This window comes from Indicator indicator, unplaced genomic scaffold (assembly GCF_027791375.1).
Source record: "Indicator indicator isolate 239-I01 unplaced genomic scaffold, UM_Iind_1.1 iindUn_scaffold_76, whole genome shotgun sequence".
NCBI lineage: Eukaryota > Metazoa > Chordata > Aves > Piciformes > Indicatoridae > Indicator > Indicator indicator.
Window position 1 is genome coordinate 1 of NW_026539202.1, and position 16,040 is coordinate 16,040.

The 16,040-nt window shown below is 60.2% G+C and overlaps 1 protein-coding gene across 1 annotated transcript; it reads right to left on the minus strand.

Moving 5' to 3' along the window:
- Nucleotides 1–4,796: 4,796 nt before the first annotated feature.
- Nucleotides 4,797–9,695, minus strand: UBE2T (ubiquitin conjugating enzyme E2 T; the record flags this gene model as incomplete). The annotated part of the gene is made up of 5 exons (XM_054398665.1): nt 9,584–9,695; nt 8,422–8,491; nt 6,228–6,333; nt 5,646–5,744; nt 4,797–4,880 (listed from the first exon to the last, which is right to left on the minus strand). Coding segments are annotated over exons 1-5 (471 nt in total), but the record flags the coding sequence as incomplete, so codon positions are not given.
- Nucleotides 9,696–16,040: the final 6,345 nt, after the last annotated feature.

Genomic DNA, 16,040 nt, shown 5'->3' on the forward strand with positions numbered 1-16,040 from the left:
AGGGAAGGGAGAGAGAGAGAGAGGGGGGAGGAAGGGAAGGGGAGAGAGAGAGAGAGAGAGGGGGGAGGAAGGGAAGGGGGAGAGAGAGAGAGAGAGAGGGGGGAGGAAGGGAAGGGGAGAGCGAGAGAGAGAGGGGGAGGAAGGGAAGGGGAGAGCGAGAGAGAGAGGGGGGAGGAAGGGAAGGGGAGAGCGAGAGAGAGGGGGGCGGAAGGGAAGGGGAGAGCGAGAGAGAGAGGGGGGACGAAGGGAAGGGGAGAGCGAAGAGAGAGAGAGGGGGGAGGAAGGGAAGGGGAGAGCGAGAGAGAGAGAGGGGGGAGGAAGGGAAGGGGAGAGCGAGAGAGAGAGAGGGGGGAGGAAGGGAAGGGGAGAGCGAGAGAGAGAGAGGGGAGGAAGGGAAGGGAGAGAGAGAGAGAGAGAGGGGGGAGGAAGGGAAGGGGAGAGCGAGAGAGAGAGAGGGGAGGAAGGGAAGGGGAGAGCGAGAGAGAGAGAGGGGAGGAAGGGAAGGGGGAGAGCGAGAGAGAGAGGGGGGAGGAAGGGAAGGGGAGAGAGAGAGAGAGAGAGGGGGGAGGAAGGGAAGGGAGAGAGCGAGAGAGAGAGAGGGGGGAGGAAGGGAAGGGGAGAGCGAGAGAGAGAGAGGGGAGGAAGGGAAGGGGAGAGCGAGAGAGAGAGGGGGGAGGAAGGGAAGGGCGAGAGCGAGAGAGAGAGAGGGGGGAGGAAGGGAAGGGGAGAGCGAGAGAGAGAGAGGGGGAGGAAGGGAAGGGAGAGCGAGAGAGAGAGGGGAGGAAGGGAAGGGGAGAGCGAGAGAGAGAGGGGGGAGGAAGGGAAGGGGGGAGCGAGAGAGAGAGGGGGGAGGAAGGGAAGGGGAGAGCGAGAGAGAGAGGGGGAGGAAGGGAAGGGGAGAGCGAGAGAGAGAGGGGGAGGAAGGGAAGGGGAGAGCGAGAGAGAGAGGGGGGAGGAAGGGAAGGGGAGAGCGAGAGGGGGGGAGGAAGGGAAGGGGAGAGCGAGAGGGGGGGAGGAAGGGAAGGGGAGAGCGAGAGAGAGGGGGGAGGAAGGGAAGGGGGAGAGCGAGAGAGGGGGGAGGAAGGGAAGGGGAGAGCGAGAGAGGGGGGAGGAAGGGAAGGGGGAGAGAGAGAGAGAGAGGGGGGGAGGAAGGGAAGGGGAGAGAGAGAGAGAGAGAGGGGGGAGGAAGGGAAGGGGAGAGAGAGAGAGAGAGAGGGGGGAGGAAGGGAAGGGGAGAGAGAGAGGAGAGAGGGGGGGAGGAAGGGAAGGGGAGAGAGAGAGAGAGAGAGGGGGGAGGAAGGGAAGGGGAGAGAGAGAGAGAGAGGGGGGAGGAACGGACGGGGAGAGAGAGAGAGAGAGAGGGGGGAGGAAGAGAAGGGGAGAGAGAGAGAGAGAGAGGGGGGAGCAAGCGACGGGGAGAGAGAGAGAGAGAGAGGGGGGAGGAAGGGAAGGGGAGAGAGAGAGAGAGAGGGGGGAGGAAGGGAAGGGGAGAGAGAGAGAGAGAGGGGGGAGGAAGGGAAGGGGGGAGAGAGAGAGAGAGAGGGGGAGGAAGGGAAGGGGAGAGAGAGAGAGGGGGGAGGAAGGGAAGGGGGGAGAGAGAGAGAGAGGGGGAGGAAGGGAAGGGGGGAGAGAGAGAGAGAGAGGGGGGAGGAAGGGAAGGGGAGAGAGAGAGAGAGAGAGGGGGGAGGAAGGGAAGGGGAGAGAGAGAGAGAGAGAGGTGGGAGGAAGGTAAGGGGAGAGAGAGAGAGAGAGGGGGGGGAGCAAGGGAAGGGGAGAGAGAGGAGAGAGAGGGGGGAGGAAGGGAAGGGGAGAGAGAGAGAGAGAGAGGGGGGAGGAAGGGAAGGGGGAGAGAGAGAGGAGGAGAGAGGGGGGAGGAAGGGAAGGGGAGAGAGAGAGAGAGAGGGGGGAGGAAGGAAGGGGAGAGAGAGAGAGAGAGGGGGAGGAAGGGAAGGGGAGAGAGAGAGAGAGAGGGGGGAGGAAGGGAAGGGGAGAGGGAGAGAGAGAGAGGGGGAGGAAGGGAAGGGGGGAGAGAGAGAGAGGGGGGAGGAAGGGAAGGGGGGGAGAGAGAGAGGGGGGAGGAAGGGAAGGGGGGAGAGAGAGAGGGGGGAGGAAGGGAAGGGGGAGAGAGAGAGAGAGAGGGGGGAGGAAGGGAAGGGGGAGAGAGAGAGAGAGGGGGGAGGAAGGGAAGGGGGGAGAGAGAGAGAGAGGGGGGAGGAAGGGAAGGGGGGAGAGAGAGAGAGAGAGGGGGGAGGAAGGGAAGGGGGGAGAGAGAGAGAGAGAGGGGGGAGGAAGGGAAGGGGGGAGAGAGAGGGGGGGGAGGAAGGGAAGGGGGGGAGAGAGAGGGGGGGGGAGGAAGGGAAGGGGGGAGAGAGAGAGGGGGGGGGAAGGGAAGGGGGGAGAGAGAGAGAGAGAGAGGGGGGGGAAGGGAAGGGGGGGGAGAGAGAGAGGGGGGGGGAAGGGAAGGGGGAGAGAGAGAGAGGGGGGGAGGAGGGAAGGGGAGAGAGAGAGAGAGAGGGGGGAGGAAGGGAAGGGGAGAGGAGAGAGAGAGGGGGAGGAAGGGAAGGGGGGAGAGAGAGGAGAGGGGGGAGGAAGGAAGGGGGGAGAGAGAGAGGGAGGGGGGAGGAAGGGAAGGGGGAGAGAGAGAGAGAGGGGGGAGGAAGGGAAGGGGGGAGAGAGAGAGGGGGGGGAGGAAGGGAAGGGGGGAGAGAGAGAGGGGGGGGAGGAAGGGAAGGGGGGAGAGAGAGAGGGGGGAGGAAGGGAAGGGGGGAGAGAGAGAGGGGGGGGGAGGAAGGGAAGGGGGAGAGAGAGAGGGGGGAGGAAGGGAAGGGGGGAGAGAGAGAGGGGGGAGGAGGGAAGGGGGGAGAGAGAGAGAGAGGGGGGAGGAAGGGAAGGGGGGAGAGAGAGAGAGAGGGGGGAGGAAGGGAAGGGGGGAGAGAGAGAGAGAGGGGGGAGAAGGGAAGGGGGGAGAGAGAGAGAGAGAGGGGGAGGAAGGGAAGGGGGGAGAGAGAGAGAGAGGGGGGGAGGAAGGGAAGGGGGGAGAGAGAGAGAGAGGGGGGAGGAAGGGAAGGGGGGAGAGAGAGAGAGAGAGGGGGAGGAAGGGAAGGGGGAGAGAGAGAGAGAGAGGGGGAGGAAGGGAAGGGGGGGGAGAGAGAGAAGAGGGGGGAGGAAGGGAAGGGGGGAGAGAGAGAGAGAGGGGGGAGGAAGGGAAGGGGGGGAGAGAGAGAGAGGGGGGAGGAAGGGAAGGGGGGAGGGAGAGAGAGGGGGGAGGAAGGGAAGGGGGGAGAGAGAGAGAGGGGGGAGGAAGGGAAGGGGGAGAGAGAGAGGGGGGGAGGAAGGGAAGGGGGGAGAGAGAGAGGGGGGAGGAAGGGAAGGGGGGAGAGAGAGAGAGGGGGAGGAAGGCCAGGGGGGAGAGAGAGAGAGGGGGAGGAAGGGAAGGGGGGAGAGAGAGAGAGGGGGAGGAAGGGAAGGGGGAGAGAGAGAGGGGGGAGGAAGGGAAGGGGGAGAGAGAGAGGGGGGAGGAAGGGAAGGGGGAGGAGAGAGGGGGGAGGAAGGGAAGGGGGAGAGAGAGAGGGGGGGGAGGAAGGAAGGGGGAGAGAGAGAGGGGGGGGAGGAAGGGAAGGGGAGAGAGAGAGAGAGAGAGGGGAGGAAGGGAAAGGGGAGAGAGAGAGAGAGGGGGAGGAAGGGAAGGGGAGAGAGAGAGAGAGAGGGGAGGAAGGAAGGGGAGAGAGAGAGAGAGGGGAGGAAGGGAAGGGGAGAGAGAGAGAGGGGAGGAAGGGAAGGGGAGAGAGAGAGAGAGGGGAGGAAGGGAAGGGGAGAGAGAGAGGGGAGGAAGGGAAGGGGAGAGAGAGAGGGGAGGAAGGGAAGGGGAGAGAGAGAGGGGAGGAAGGAAGGGGAGAGAGAGAGGGGAGGAAGGGAAGGGGAGAGAGAGAGAGAGGGGGAGGAAGGGAAGGGGAGAGAGAGAGAGAGGGGAGGAAGGGAAGGGGAGAGAGAGAGAGAGGGGAGGAAGGGAAGGGGAGAGAGAGAGAGAGGGGAGGAAGGGAAGGGAGAGAAGAGAGAGGGGAGGAAGGGAAGGGGAGAGAGAGAGAGAGGGGAGGAAGGGAAGGGGAGAGAGAGAGAGAGGGGAGGAAGGGAAGGGGAGAGAGAGAGAGAGGGGAGTAAGGGAAGGGGAGAGAGAGAGAGAGAGGGGAGGAAGGGAAGGGGAGAGAGAGAGAGAGAGAGGGGAGGAAGGGAAGGGAGAGAGAGAGAGAGAGAGGGGAGGAAGGGAAGGGGAGAGAGAGAGAGAGAGAGGGGAGGAGGGAAGGGGAGAGAGAGAGAGGGGGAGGAAGGGAAGGGGAGAGAGAGAGAGAGAGAGAGAGAGAGGGGAGGAAGGGAAGGGGAGAGAGAGAGAGAGAGAGAGAGAGGGGAGGAAGGGAAGAGAAGCTGCACCCCACCAGTGAGTGTCAGTGAAGGGGTGAGCAGGAGGACAATTGGCACAGTTGAGCCTAAGGCACAGCCACATCAGAACACAGAGGCTGGTGGGACAGGGCTGAGAAAGGAAGGGAGAAGCAGGGCTGAGGGAGAGTTTAATCAGGCCTCAGTCTTCCTCATCCTTCCTTCTTGAGAAGCAAGGATTTGTGAGTGGAGGCATCCAGAGATTGATGTGGGAGGAGTGAAGCTTCTTGAGGAGAAGAAAAAGGTGTAATGAAATTAGAGCCTCAAAGCAGGACAGGAGGAACCAAAGCTGCCAAGGTGGCAGGGAGGGGCAGAGAGAGGAGCCAGGCTGTGCCTTGGCCAAGGAAGCAGAGCAGGCTCCTCACCCTGGCCTGCTGGCTGGCATATTTCTGTGTCCACTCCCTGGCATTCTGCAGGAACAGCTGCTTGTTGTACTTGAACTCTGAGGACTGAGCAGAAGGAGCAAGGCAAAGGTTTGAGCCAACACAAACATCACACCCAGGAGCTGGGCTGGAGCTCTGGCTTTAGGACTCCTGGAAGCAGAGCACCAGCACTCCAGGCATGGAGCATGCAGCATCAATTCCATGCTGCTGGCTGGAGTTGCTTCAGCAGGCTCCAAGAGAAGCCCTTGGCCATCCCTGCTGGCACAGGCCCTGCACCACATCCCACACCTGCTCTGGGGAAAGCTCCCCAGGCCTCACCCAGCTCAACCTCCACCACTAGGGAAGGTGCCAGCACTAACCCAGACAGAAGGGGAAGTGCTGCCTAAACCATGGAATTGTTTGGGTGGGAAAAGAGCTTTAAAGTCATTTGAGGCCAAGCCTTCCCCCAGCACTGCCCCAGGGCACCACCAAACCATGGTCCTCAGCACCACAGCTCCAAGGAACTCAAACCCCTCCAGGGATGGGGACTCCAGCACTGCCCTGGGCAGCCTGGGCCAGGCCTGGACAACCCTCAAGGGGCAGAAATTGTTCCTCATGGCCAAGCTGAACCTCCCCTGGGGCAACTTGAGGCTGTTACCCCTTGTCTTGTCACTTGTTGCTAGGGAGAAGAGACCAACCCCCAGCTGGCTCCAACTTCCTCACAGGGAGTTGCAGAGAGCCAGAAGGTCTCCCCTGGGCCTCCTTTTCTGCAGGCTGAGCACCCCCAGCCCTCCCACCCTGCTCCCTCCCTGTCTGTGCCCACAGCCACAGGAGGAAGAGGAGCACACATACAATGTCTGCCATGAGAGGGTCATCAGGGTTGGGCTCAGCCATCAGCAGCTGTATGGAGGTCAGCAGTGTGGAGATGTTCAGGGAAGGCCTCCAGGCACCCTGCAAGGAAAGGAGGTGAGAGGAGCAGTTAAGCAGAATGAAATGTGCCCCTGGGCTGCCTGGAGGAACCTCAGGGCTTGCAGCATTTTCTGACCTTCCCAGAAGCTGTCCCCAGGACTTGGCAGTGGTTAACTCCCACAACAAACAACATCAGCCCTCAGCACAGCAGCTGTGGCCTCCTGGGAGAGCCTGGCCAGCAACCACAGGCTTTACCCTGCATGTCCCTGGTGCTGAGGCAGCCTCTTCCCACAGGAGTCTTTAGATTCCAACCCTCAAAGCCTTGGAAACTTCTTTGGAACACAGAGGGTCAAGTTCTAGTCTCAGAACAAAGGAGATGCCACTCAAAAACTTTACTCCTGTGCTCCTGTGTAAATAAGTCAGGAGCAGACAGACATTCAATGAGGCTTTTACAAGAAAAAGATAAGGAGCTCATTATCCTCCTCCTGAGGCTCACTTACCCACAGCCAAGCAGCACAATCCTACCTTTGGGGGTAACTTGAGAACATCCAAGCAAATCCTTCCAGCAGAGTCAATGTTAGGGTGGTAGATGGGGGTCAGAAAGCGAATCTTTGGGGGCTCAAATGGATACCTTCAAGGGATCACAGAATCAGTCAGGGTTGGAAGGGACCACAAGGCTCAGCCAGTCACAACCCCCCTGCCATGCCCAGGGACACCTCACACTGGATCAGGCTGGCCAGAGCCTCATCCAGCCTGGCTGCAAACACCTCCAGGGATGGAGCCTCAACCACCTCCCTGGACAACCCATTCCAGGCTCTCACCACTCTCATGGGGAAGAACTTCTTCCTCATGTCCAATCTGAATCTCCCCACTTCCAGCTTTATTCCATTCCCCCCAGTCCTGTCACTCCCTAACACACTCAAAAGTCCCTCCCCAGCTTTCTTGGAGCCCCCTTCACATCCTGGAAGGCCACAAGAAGGTCTCATGGGAGCCTTCTCCTCTCCAGACTGCACAACCCCAACTCTCTCAGGCTGTCCTCACAGCAGAGCAGCTCCAGCCCTCTGCTCCTCCTCATGGCCCTTCTCTGGACACCTTCCAGCATGTCCATAGCCCTCTTGGAACAGAGGCTCCAGCACTGGACCCAGAGCTCCAGGTGTGGTCTCAGCAGAGTGGAGCAGAGGGGCAGAATCCCCTCCCTGGCCCTGCTGGCCACACTTCTGCTGCTGCAGCCCAGGCTCTGCTTGGCTCTCTGGGCTGCAAGTGCTCACTGCTGGCTCCTGCTGAGCTTCTCCTCCCCCAGCACCCCCAAGTCCCTCTCCTCAGGGCTGCTCTCCAGCCAGTCCCTGCCCAGCCTGGATTTGTGCTTGGGATAGGTGATAAGAAAGCAAGAATGAGGTTTGGATTTGTGCTTCAGCCCCCAAACTGTGCCACCACAGCCTCCCCCTGGCCATTTGCAATCCCAGATGTGTCCAGGTTTGAGAAGACCTTTAAGGTCAGAGCCCATGGACTAAGGGATTCCTTCCCCACCCATATTCATGAATCAGGACCACAGAATGGTTTGGGTTGGAAGGGACCTTACAGATCATCTAGACCCATGGGCAGGGACACCTCCCACTAGCTCAGGTTGCTCAAGGCCTCATCCAATCTGGCCTTAAATGCTTGAAGCCTCCACAGCTTCTCTGGATAACCTGTTCCAGTGCCTCATGGGGAACAATTTCTTCCTAACATACGATTTAAATCCAGCTTCTTCCAGTTTGAAGCCATCTCTCCCTTGTCTTGTCACTCATGCCTCTGTATAAAGTCCCTCTCCAGCTCTCCTGCAGCCCCCTTCAAATTCCAGAGGGCTGCTCTAAGGTCTCCCTGGAGCCTTCTCCTCCCCAGGCTGCACAACCCCAACTCTCTCAGCCTGGCCTCCCAGCAGAGCCCTTCCAGCCCTGCCAGCATTGCTGTGGCCTCCTCTGGCCCTGCTCCAGCAGCTCCCTGTCTGTGCTGTGCTGAGGGCTCCAGAGCTGCCCCAGCACTGCAGGGGAGGTCTCAGCAGAGCACAGCAGAGGGGCAGAATCCCCTCCCTGCCCCTGCTGCCCACACTGCTGGGGATCAGCCCAGGCCAGGCTGGGGCTGGGCTGGCAGCACTCAGTGCCAGCTCCTGTCCAGCTCTGCACCCCCAGCACCCCCAAGTCCTTCTCCCCAGGGCTGCTCCCCAGCCTGGATTGATGCTGGGGCTTGCCCCAACCCAGCTGCAGGAGCTTGCCCTTGGCCTGGTTGAACCTCATGAGGTTGGCATTGGCCTGTCCAGGTCCCACCAAAGGGAGACCTTCTGGTTCCCTACAAGTACCCAAAGGCTGGAGCCAGGTGGGGGTTGGGCTCTTCTCCCAAGGAACAAGTGACAGGATGAAAGGAATTGATCTAAAGTTGCCCCAGGGGAGGTTTAGGTTGGACATTAGAAGAAACTTCTTCACTGAGAGGGTTCTCAAAGCCTGGCACAGGCTGCCCAGGGAGGTGGTTGAATCCCCATCCCTGAAGGTGTTTTAGAAACTGCAGAGCTGTGGTGCTGAGGGCCATGGTTTAGCCCCAGCCTTGGCAGAGGTAGAGAATGGTTGGACTGGATGAGCTGAAAGCTCTTTTTCAACCAGAACAATTCTGTGGTTCTATGAAATATTTAACATCAGTTAATACTGCCCCACAGCAGCTGCTTAACCAGGTGTGGCTGCCCACTCACCTTTCAGGAACAACTATTTCCAGGTTGAAGATTCCTTTCTCATATGGTGTGTCTGCAGCTCCTAAAATTTCTTGAGAAGAAAGAAGTAATTGTCAGCTGTCCCTTCAAAATCACCTGAATTCATCCAGCAGCCACTGAACTCTAACAGTGCTCACCTCCAGGAATAAATAATCAGGAATAAACATCAGCTCATGCAAGAATAGAAGGGTGACAGAGCTGGGGAAGGGTCTGGAGAAGAGGGCTGGGGAGGAGCAGCTGAGGGAGCTGGGGGTGTGCAGCCTGGAGAAGAGGAGGCTGAGGGAGACCTCATTGCTCTCTGCAGCTCCTGAGAGGAGGCTGGAGCCAGGTGGGGGTTGGGCTCTGCTCCCCAGTCTCAGGTGATAGAAGGAGAGGAAATGTCCTGAAATTGTGCCAGGGGAGGATTAGGTTGGAGAAGAGGAAAAATTTGTTTGCTGGAGGAGTGTTCAGGGATTGGAAGAGGCTGCCCAGGGAGGTGGTGGAGTCCCCATGGCTGGAGGTGTCCAAGCAAGGTGTGGCCATGGCACTTGTGGCCATGGTTTGGTGCCCATGGTGGGGTTGGGTTGGTGTTGGACTGGGTGATCTCAGAGGGCTTTGCCACAGAACTTGATGCCACCTCAGGGCAATCAGAACCATGGGCAATGACCCAGCCACAGTTAAAGAAAAAGAGCAATACAAACCCCTAAGTGATTTGCCAAAAAATTCCACACTTTCACAGATTGCAGCAGGTTGGAAGGGACCCTCCAAGGCCACCTTGTCCAACCCCCCTGCAGGCAGCAGGGACAGCTCCAACCAGATCACAGTGCCCAGGGCCACAGCAAGTTTGACCTTGAGCATCTCCAGGGCTGGGGCCCTCACCACATCCCTGAGCAACCTGTTCCAGTGTCTCCCCACCCTCACTGTGCAGAGCTTCCTCCTGATGTCCAACCTAAATCTCCAGTCCCAAGCCACTGCCTCTCATCCTATCTCTACAAGCCTTTTGAAACAGCCTCTCCCCAACTCTCCTGTAGGCCCCCTTCAGATCCTGAGGTTGTAAGGACTTTGCACTTCCATGCAATTTAGCAAGCCCAGACCTAGCAGCAGCTCTACCACCACCCTCCCTTGCAGAGGGCCCCCTCCCCCACCCCCCGAGAAGGACACCTACGTGCTCGCAGCTCGTCCAGCTGGCTGTGGTGGTGCTGCCAGCAGGTGATGCCGGGCGGGGGCTCCGTAGCCAGGAGTGAGAGCTCCCTCTGCAGCCGCGAGGCTCTCTGCATCCTGCTGTGACCAACCCCCCGGATCCGCTTGCTGGGTTGTCCGGAACAGCGCCGAAGCTTGAGGCTTTTTTCTTCTTAAGAATTAACCTGCGTTTGGAGCTGTTATCCCGATGTGATATTCCGTGAGGAGCCTGCTCCTGGAGGTGCTCTCACGCCCAGCTGGAGGAGGAGAACCAAATCCTTACCCTTTAGAACCAGTGGTAGAATTAGAGAATTGTTAGGAAGGGACCTCAAGGCTCAGCCAGTCCCAACCCCCCTGCCATGCCCAGGGACACCTCACACCACAGCAGGTTGCTTACAGCCACCTCCAGCCTGGCTGCAAACACCTCCAGGGATGAGGCTTCCACCACCTCCCTGGGCAACCTGTGCCAGGCTCTCACCACCCTCATGGGGAAAGACTTCTTCCTAACATCCAATCTGAATCTCCCCATTTCTATTCTTTCTCCACCCCACCCCCGCCCCGAGTCCTAACCCTACCTGACACCCTCAAAAATCCCTCCCCAGCTTTCTTGTAGGCCCCCTGCTCCCCCAGTCCCCAGCTGAGCCTAATAAAGCTTCCCAGTCCCCAGCTGGGCTCCACATCCCTAACAGGAACTGTGACACCTGCCCTCTCACCACCCTTGTTCCTTCAGGGTGAAATCCTCACCCTGCATGGGCAGGATCACCCTCCTAGGGACCACCTAACACCTATGGGTGCCTTGGAGAGGGACACCCACCAGTGCCACCTCCCTGCAGCAGGCAGGGAGCCTCTTCCCACCCCAAAGGCACCTTGGCTCTCCCTTCCCATGGAGCACCCAAAGCTGCCTCAGGGATGGGGGACACACACTGCAGGCATGCCCCTGACACCCCTGAAGGCAGGGATCCCCTCTGCTGTTGCTCACCTCCGAGGCCAGGGAACCTCCTCCTGAGCTCACAACTCAACCTCCCTCACACAGCCCTCACAAAGGGGACAGTGGGGACCTGGCTCCCACCACCCACTCCAGACCTCCCCACTCCCCCTCAGGTGGGGGAACCCTTCCCTGGCTTAACCACCTTCCCAGGACCTCGCCCCCCACCCTGGGCACAATTACCAGCACACAGACCAGAAACCACCCCATAGCCTACACATACCCCCCCTAGGTACTACCTAACCCCTCCTCAGTCTAGCTGCACCCCCCCAAGCCTCACTACCTCCATGCTGCAGCTTCACCTCCTCCCCAGACAGGGGATCCCTTCCTCAGCCTCATTCCCCCTCCCTCCAGCATACATCCCCCTCCCACAGCTGGGAATGGCCTCCCCTGGCCTAGCACCCACACCCCCAGGTACAACCTCCTCTCCCCCAGCCTAATTCCCCTCCCTCCAGCCTAATTCCCCCCCCTCCAGCCTAATTCCCCCCCCTTCAGCCTAATGACCCCCCCTTCAGCCTAATGACCCCCCCTCAGCCTAATTATCCCCCCTCAGACAAGGGTTTCCCCCCCCAGCTTAACTTCCCCCTCACAGTGTTGGGAATGGCCTCCTTCAGCCTAAGCCCATCCCCAGCCTCACAGAATCCCACCAGGAACAACCTCCCCTCCAGCCTCACTGCTCCCTCAGCCTCATTAACCCCCTCAGCCTAATTACTCCTCCCTGGGCCTAATTATCCACAGGCAATGACTGCCACCAACCTCCGCCTTAGCTGCCCCTCACGGGGTCGGGAACGGCCTGGAAGCAGCCGGCCCCCAGCCTCACGGAATCCCGCCAGTACCAACCTGCCCGCTATCACCTGGCTGTTTCCCAGACCTGACGCCCCTTCGCCAGCCGCTCCGCTACGGACCGGCAGCGCCGCGGCCCCGCTCGGCGCGCAGCCACCCCAGGGGACGCCTGGCCGGCAGCCCCGCCCCAATACCCGCAGCGCCGCCACTGATTGGCTACTACTCAGCACCGTCCCCTTAGCGGCTGCCGTTCGAATCGGAAGGGGTGACGCGCCGCCATTGGAGGAGCGCTGCAGGCGGGAACACAAGCCCCGCCCCCTCTCAGTAAATCCGCGCAGGGTGGGTGTGGCCCGCGGGCTGGGGGCGTGGCGCGGGCGGTGGCAGGCAGCGGTGGCAGGCAGCGGGGGCTGGCCCGCGGGCTGCCCCCTTCGTGTGGTGGTCCCGGTCCCTAGCCCCAGGCCAGCTGTCCCAAACGGTGTCAAACCTCCCCGGGCAGCTCACGGCGCCCCGGCGGGAGCGGGCTGCACCCTCCCGTCCAGTGGCTCTTGCGTAACTGACCCTGCCCGGCCCCTCCTCCACCGGCCGCCGTTGTGTAACCGGGCAGCGCCGGGCCAGGGACGGGAGCGGGAGCGGAACCGGGCGCTGGGCTCTCTGCGCTCCCAGGCCGCAGGGAGGAAGGTAACGGCAAGGCTGTGGGCGCTGGGAGCCGCGGGGTCGGGCTGGGCTGTTCGCCCCCTCCCCGCCGGCTGCCGACTTGGGGCTGGGGTCGCTGCCTGCTCTCCCGGCCGCGTCCTTTCCGCCGCCCGCCCGAGGGCCCCGGTCCGTCCCCCGCCTCGGGTCCTTGGGCCGCTCCACGGGGGTGGCTTTGGGGCTCCTTTGCTGGTGCGAGCTCGGATGCCGTTTCCTTGCCGCCGGTGCTGTGTTTATCTCCTCGTTTGTCACTCAGTGTTTGCCGCCTGAGCTGTTCGGAACCGGAGATGTTGGATCACGGCAGCCTCCGGGCTGGCTCCCTGCGGAGCCTGGGTTTATGTAACCAAATTCATGCGAAAAAAAAAAAACCAAACCAAACAAATAAACACCAAAACCCCAACCCCAAACACTTAAATCCCAAGGAAGGAGCCCTCCTGAAGCCTGCCAGATCAGAAGAAGATGAAACAACTTAATGCTGACAATTATCCCAATTCACAAACCCAGACTGCAGCTCCAGAGGTTTTTTGTTTGGTTGGTTTGTTTGTTGTTTTTTTTTTTTCTTTCCTTTCCTTTCCTTTCCTTTCCAGCTGCCTCAGACACCTATTCAAAGCTTTCTAATGGCGTTAGGGCTGCTTCCCAGCAGCTGGGCTTGTGGCCAAGGACAACAGCCCTGCTTGGACTGAATTGCACCTTCTGGCTCTCTGCAGCTCCCTGAAAGGAGGTTGGAGGGAGGGGGGGGGGTTGGCCTCTCCTCACAGGTCACAACTGCTAGGACAAGAGGAAAAGGCATTGAGTTTAGGTTTAGGTTGGACACTGGAAGTCATTTCTTCACTCAAAGGGTTCTCAAAGGCTGCCACAGGCTGCCCAGGGAGGTGGTTGAATCTCCATCCCTGGAGGTTAAGGGCAATGAAGCTGGGGAAGGGTCTGGAGAAGAGGGCTGGGGAGGAGCAGCTGAGGGAGCTGGGGGTGTGTGGTGTGGGGAAGAGGAGGCTGAGGGAGACCTCATTGCTCTCTGCAGCTCCTGAGAGGAGGCTGGAGCCAGCTGGGGGTTGGGCTCTGCTCCCTAGTCTCAGGTGACAGAAGGAGAGGAACTGGCCTGAAATTGTGCCAGGGGAGGGTTAGGTTGGAGAGAAGGAAAAATTTCTTTGCTGGAGGAGTGTTCAGGGATTGGAAGAGGCTGCCCAGGGAAGTGGTGGAGTCCCCATGCCTGGAGGTGTTTAGGCAAGGTGTGGCCATGGCACTTGGGGTTTGGTGGGGTTGGGTTGGTGTAGGACTGGATGATCTCAGAGGGCTTTGCCAACCCAAACAATTCTAGCATTCCATAACATTAGGAAAAACTTCTATGGCCAAAGGGTTCTCAAAGACTGGAACAGGCTGCCCAGGGCAGTGGTTGAATCCCCACCCCTGGAGCTGAGTAAAGCCATCTAGAGATGGTGCTCAAGGAGGTGGTGTGGGAATGACCCTGACAGAGTTGGACTTGATGAGCTTGGAGCTCTTTTCCAACCATCTGTGGACAACCAAGAGCACCCATGGAGGAAATGAAACTGTTAAAAGTTTTCCTTCCCAGCTCCTGGTCCATACCTGCCCCATCTTGTTCTGCAGGGTGGACCAGAGGGTGGTGAGCCAGCTGCCATCCTCCTCCTTCCCCTGCTCCTCCTCCTCCTCAGGAGTTGCACAAAGCCTTGAGCTGCTCAGGTTGCCTTTGCTGCAGGAGCCACCTCACTGCTGCTGTTTGTGATGTTCAGAAGTGTTTAAACCTGACAAGGAATTTCCCAATGCTTGCAGGGACAGGAGCTGAGGCACTGCTGGGGTCAGATGGTGACACCCTGAGGACCACAGCATCCCTCCAGCAGTTTCCTGCCCTCAGAAGAGCTGTGATGAGTGACTCTGTGACATCCTCTTCTGGGGCTGGCATGTTTTGAAGACCCCAGAGGTAGCCCTCGAGGTAAGGCTGGCTGGGGGACTTCCCTGCTCTCTGTCCTGGTTGTCCCCAACACGTGGGGGGTTGTCAGCTGGGAGGTGGATTTCCTGCCTGCACTGGAGCAGGCATAGCCCAGGAGTCTGCCAGGCCTTGCTGGGTGAACTGGTGCTGCTGGAGAGTTGGAAGGGGGCTGGTGGGATGCCAACACAGCTGATCCACAGGCAGTGTTGATCTGATCAGTCATTTGGTGCTGTCAGGCTTGGGCCAAACTCAGGTTAGGGCTTGAATGTCTGCAAAATGGGGAGGGAGGGGATTTGGGGCATTGGGAGGGTTTGGGATGTGCCAGCAGGCACTGGCATGTACTGGGTGGGGACTGGGAGTGGATTTGGAAGGACCAGGAGGTACTGGGGAGTACTGTGATGGGCTGGGAGGGACTGGTGGGCACTGTGAGGACACTGGGTGCTGAGCCTCCACCTCCTTCCCAACACCACCACTGTGCTGCCAGGCACCCACCAGTGGCTCCCCTCTCCTGTTCCTTGGCACCCAGTGCTGGATCCAGCCTCCCTACCCAGCCCTGACACCCTGCCAGCACCTTTCTATGGAACCCCTGCTCCCCACCAGCTCTGATTCCCTCAGTTCCCTGCACTGGGAGCCTCTGAGCTGCTCTAAACCCCAGCCCTGAAGCCCACCCTGGCCTGGTGTCCCCCTGCCCTCTGCCCAGTCCCTCCCAGTTCCTGCCCAGATGTGGCCTCACTCCCCACAGCTGTGCCCCACTGGTGCTGCAGGAGATGTCACCACTGGAGGGGATGGGATGGGGACCCCCTCCACCCTGGGACACCCTGGCTTGGGGTCCTGCTGAGGGCTGTGTGGGGCCCTGGGCTCAGTGGGACCTCAGTGACCATGTGGGGCTGCAGAGCCCTGGGCCCAGAGCAGTCCTGGGGCTGTGTGGGGCCAAGGGGCAGTGACTTTGGGGTGACTTCATGGTTTTTGTGGAGCTGCAAGCACCTGGGCTCAGGGGCCCAGGGTTTTGGGACAGCCCCAGAGGCTGCAGGGAGCCTTGGAGCCCCCAGCTTGGGGCAGCTCCTCAGCTGGTGCCATGCTCCTGCTGCAGGGTGCAGAGGACTCTCCCAGGGCCCTTTGCAGGGTTTGCTCCCCAAAGGTGGCACCAGCTGGGTGCTCCCTGAGCAGCAGGAGGCTTGTCTGGATTTTCTTGCCCTCCCAGGGTGGTGTCTGAGCTGGGGTGCAAGGCCAATGGGGGGAGGCTCAACAAGGTCAAGGGCCACATCCTGCACTTGGGTCACAACAACCCCATCAAGGCTCCAGGCTGGGGCAGAGAGGCTGGAAGCTGCCTGGGAGAAAAGGAGCTGGGGGTGCTGAGTGACAGCAGCTGGAGATGAGGCAGGGGGTGCCCAGGTGGGCAAGAAGGGCACCAGCAGCCTGGCCTGGAGCAGCAATGGTGTGGGCAGCAGGAGCAGGGCAGGGATTGTGCCCCTGGGCTGGGCACTGGGGAGGCCACAGCTTGAGTGCTGGGTTCAGTCTTGGGCTCCTCACTCCCAGAAGGATATTGAGAGGCTGGAGCAGGGCCAGAGAAGGGCAACAGAGCTGGGGAAGGGTCTGGAGAAGAGGGCTGGGGAGGAGCAGCTGAGGGAGCTGGGGGTGTGCAGCCTGGAGAAGAGGAGGCTGAGGGAGACCTCATTGCTCTCTACAGCTCCTGAGAGGAGGTTGCAGTGAGGTGAGGGTTGGTGTCCTCTCCAAAGGAACAAGTGACAGGACAAGAGGAAATGGCTTCAAGTTGCCCCAGGAGAGGTTCAGGTTGGCCATGAGGAACAATTTCTTCCCCTTGAGGGTTGTCCAGGGCCTGGCCCAGGCTGCCCAGGGCAGTGGTGGAGTCCCCATCCCTGGAGGGGTTTCAAAGCCTTGGAGCTGTGGTGCTGAGGGCCATGGCTTGGTGGTGCCCTGGCAGTGCTGGGTTAAGGCTTGGACTCCATGACCTGAAAGCTCTTTTCCAAGGCAAACAATTCCATGAGAAGGAGCCAGGTCATCACTGCAGCCCTTGGAGGGGAT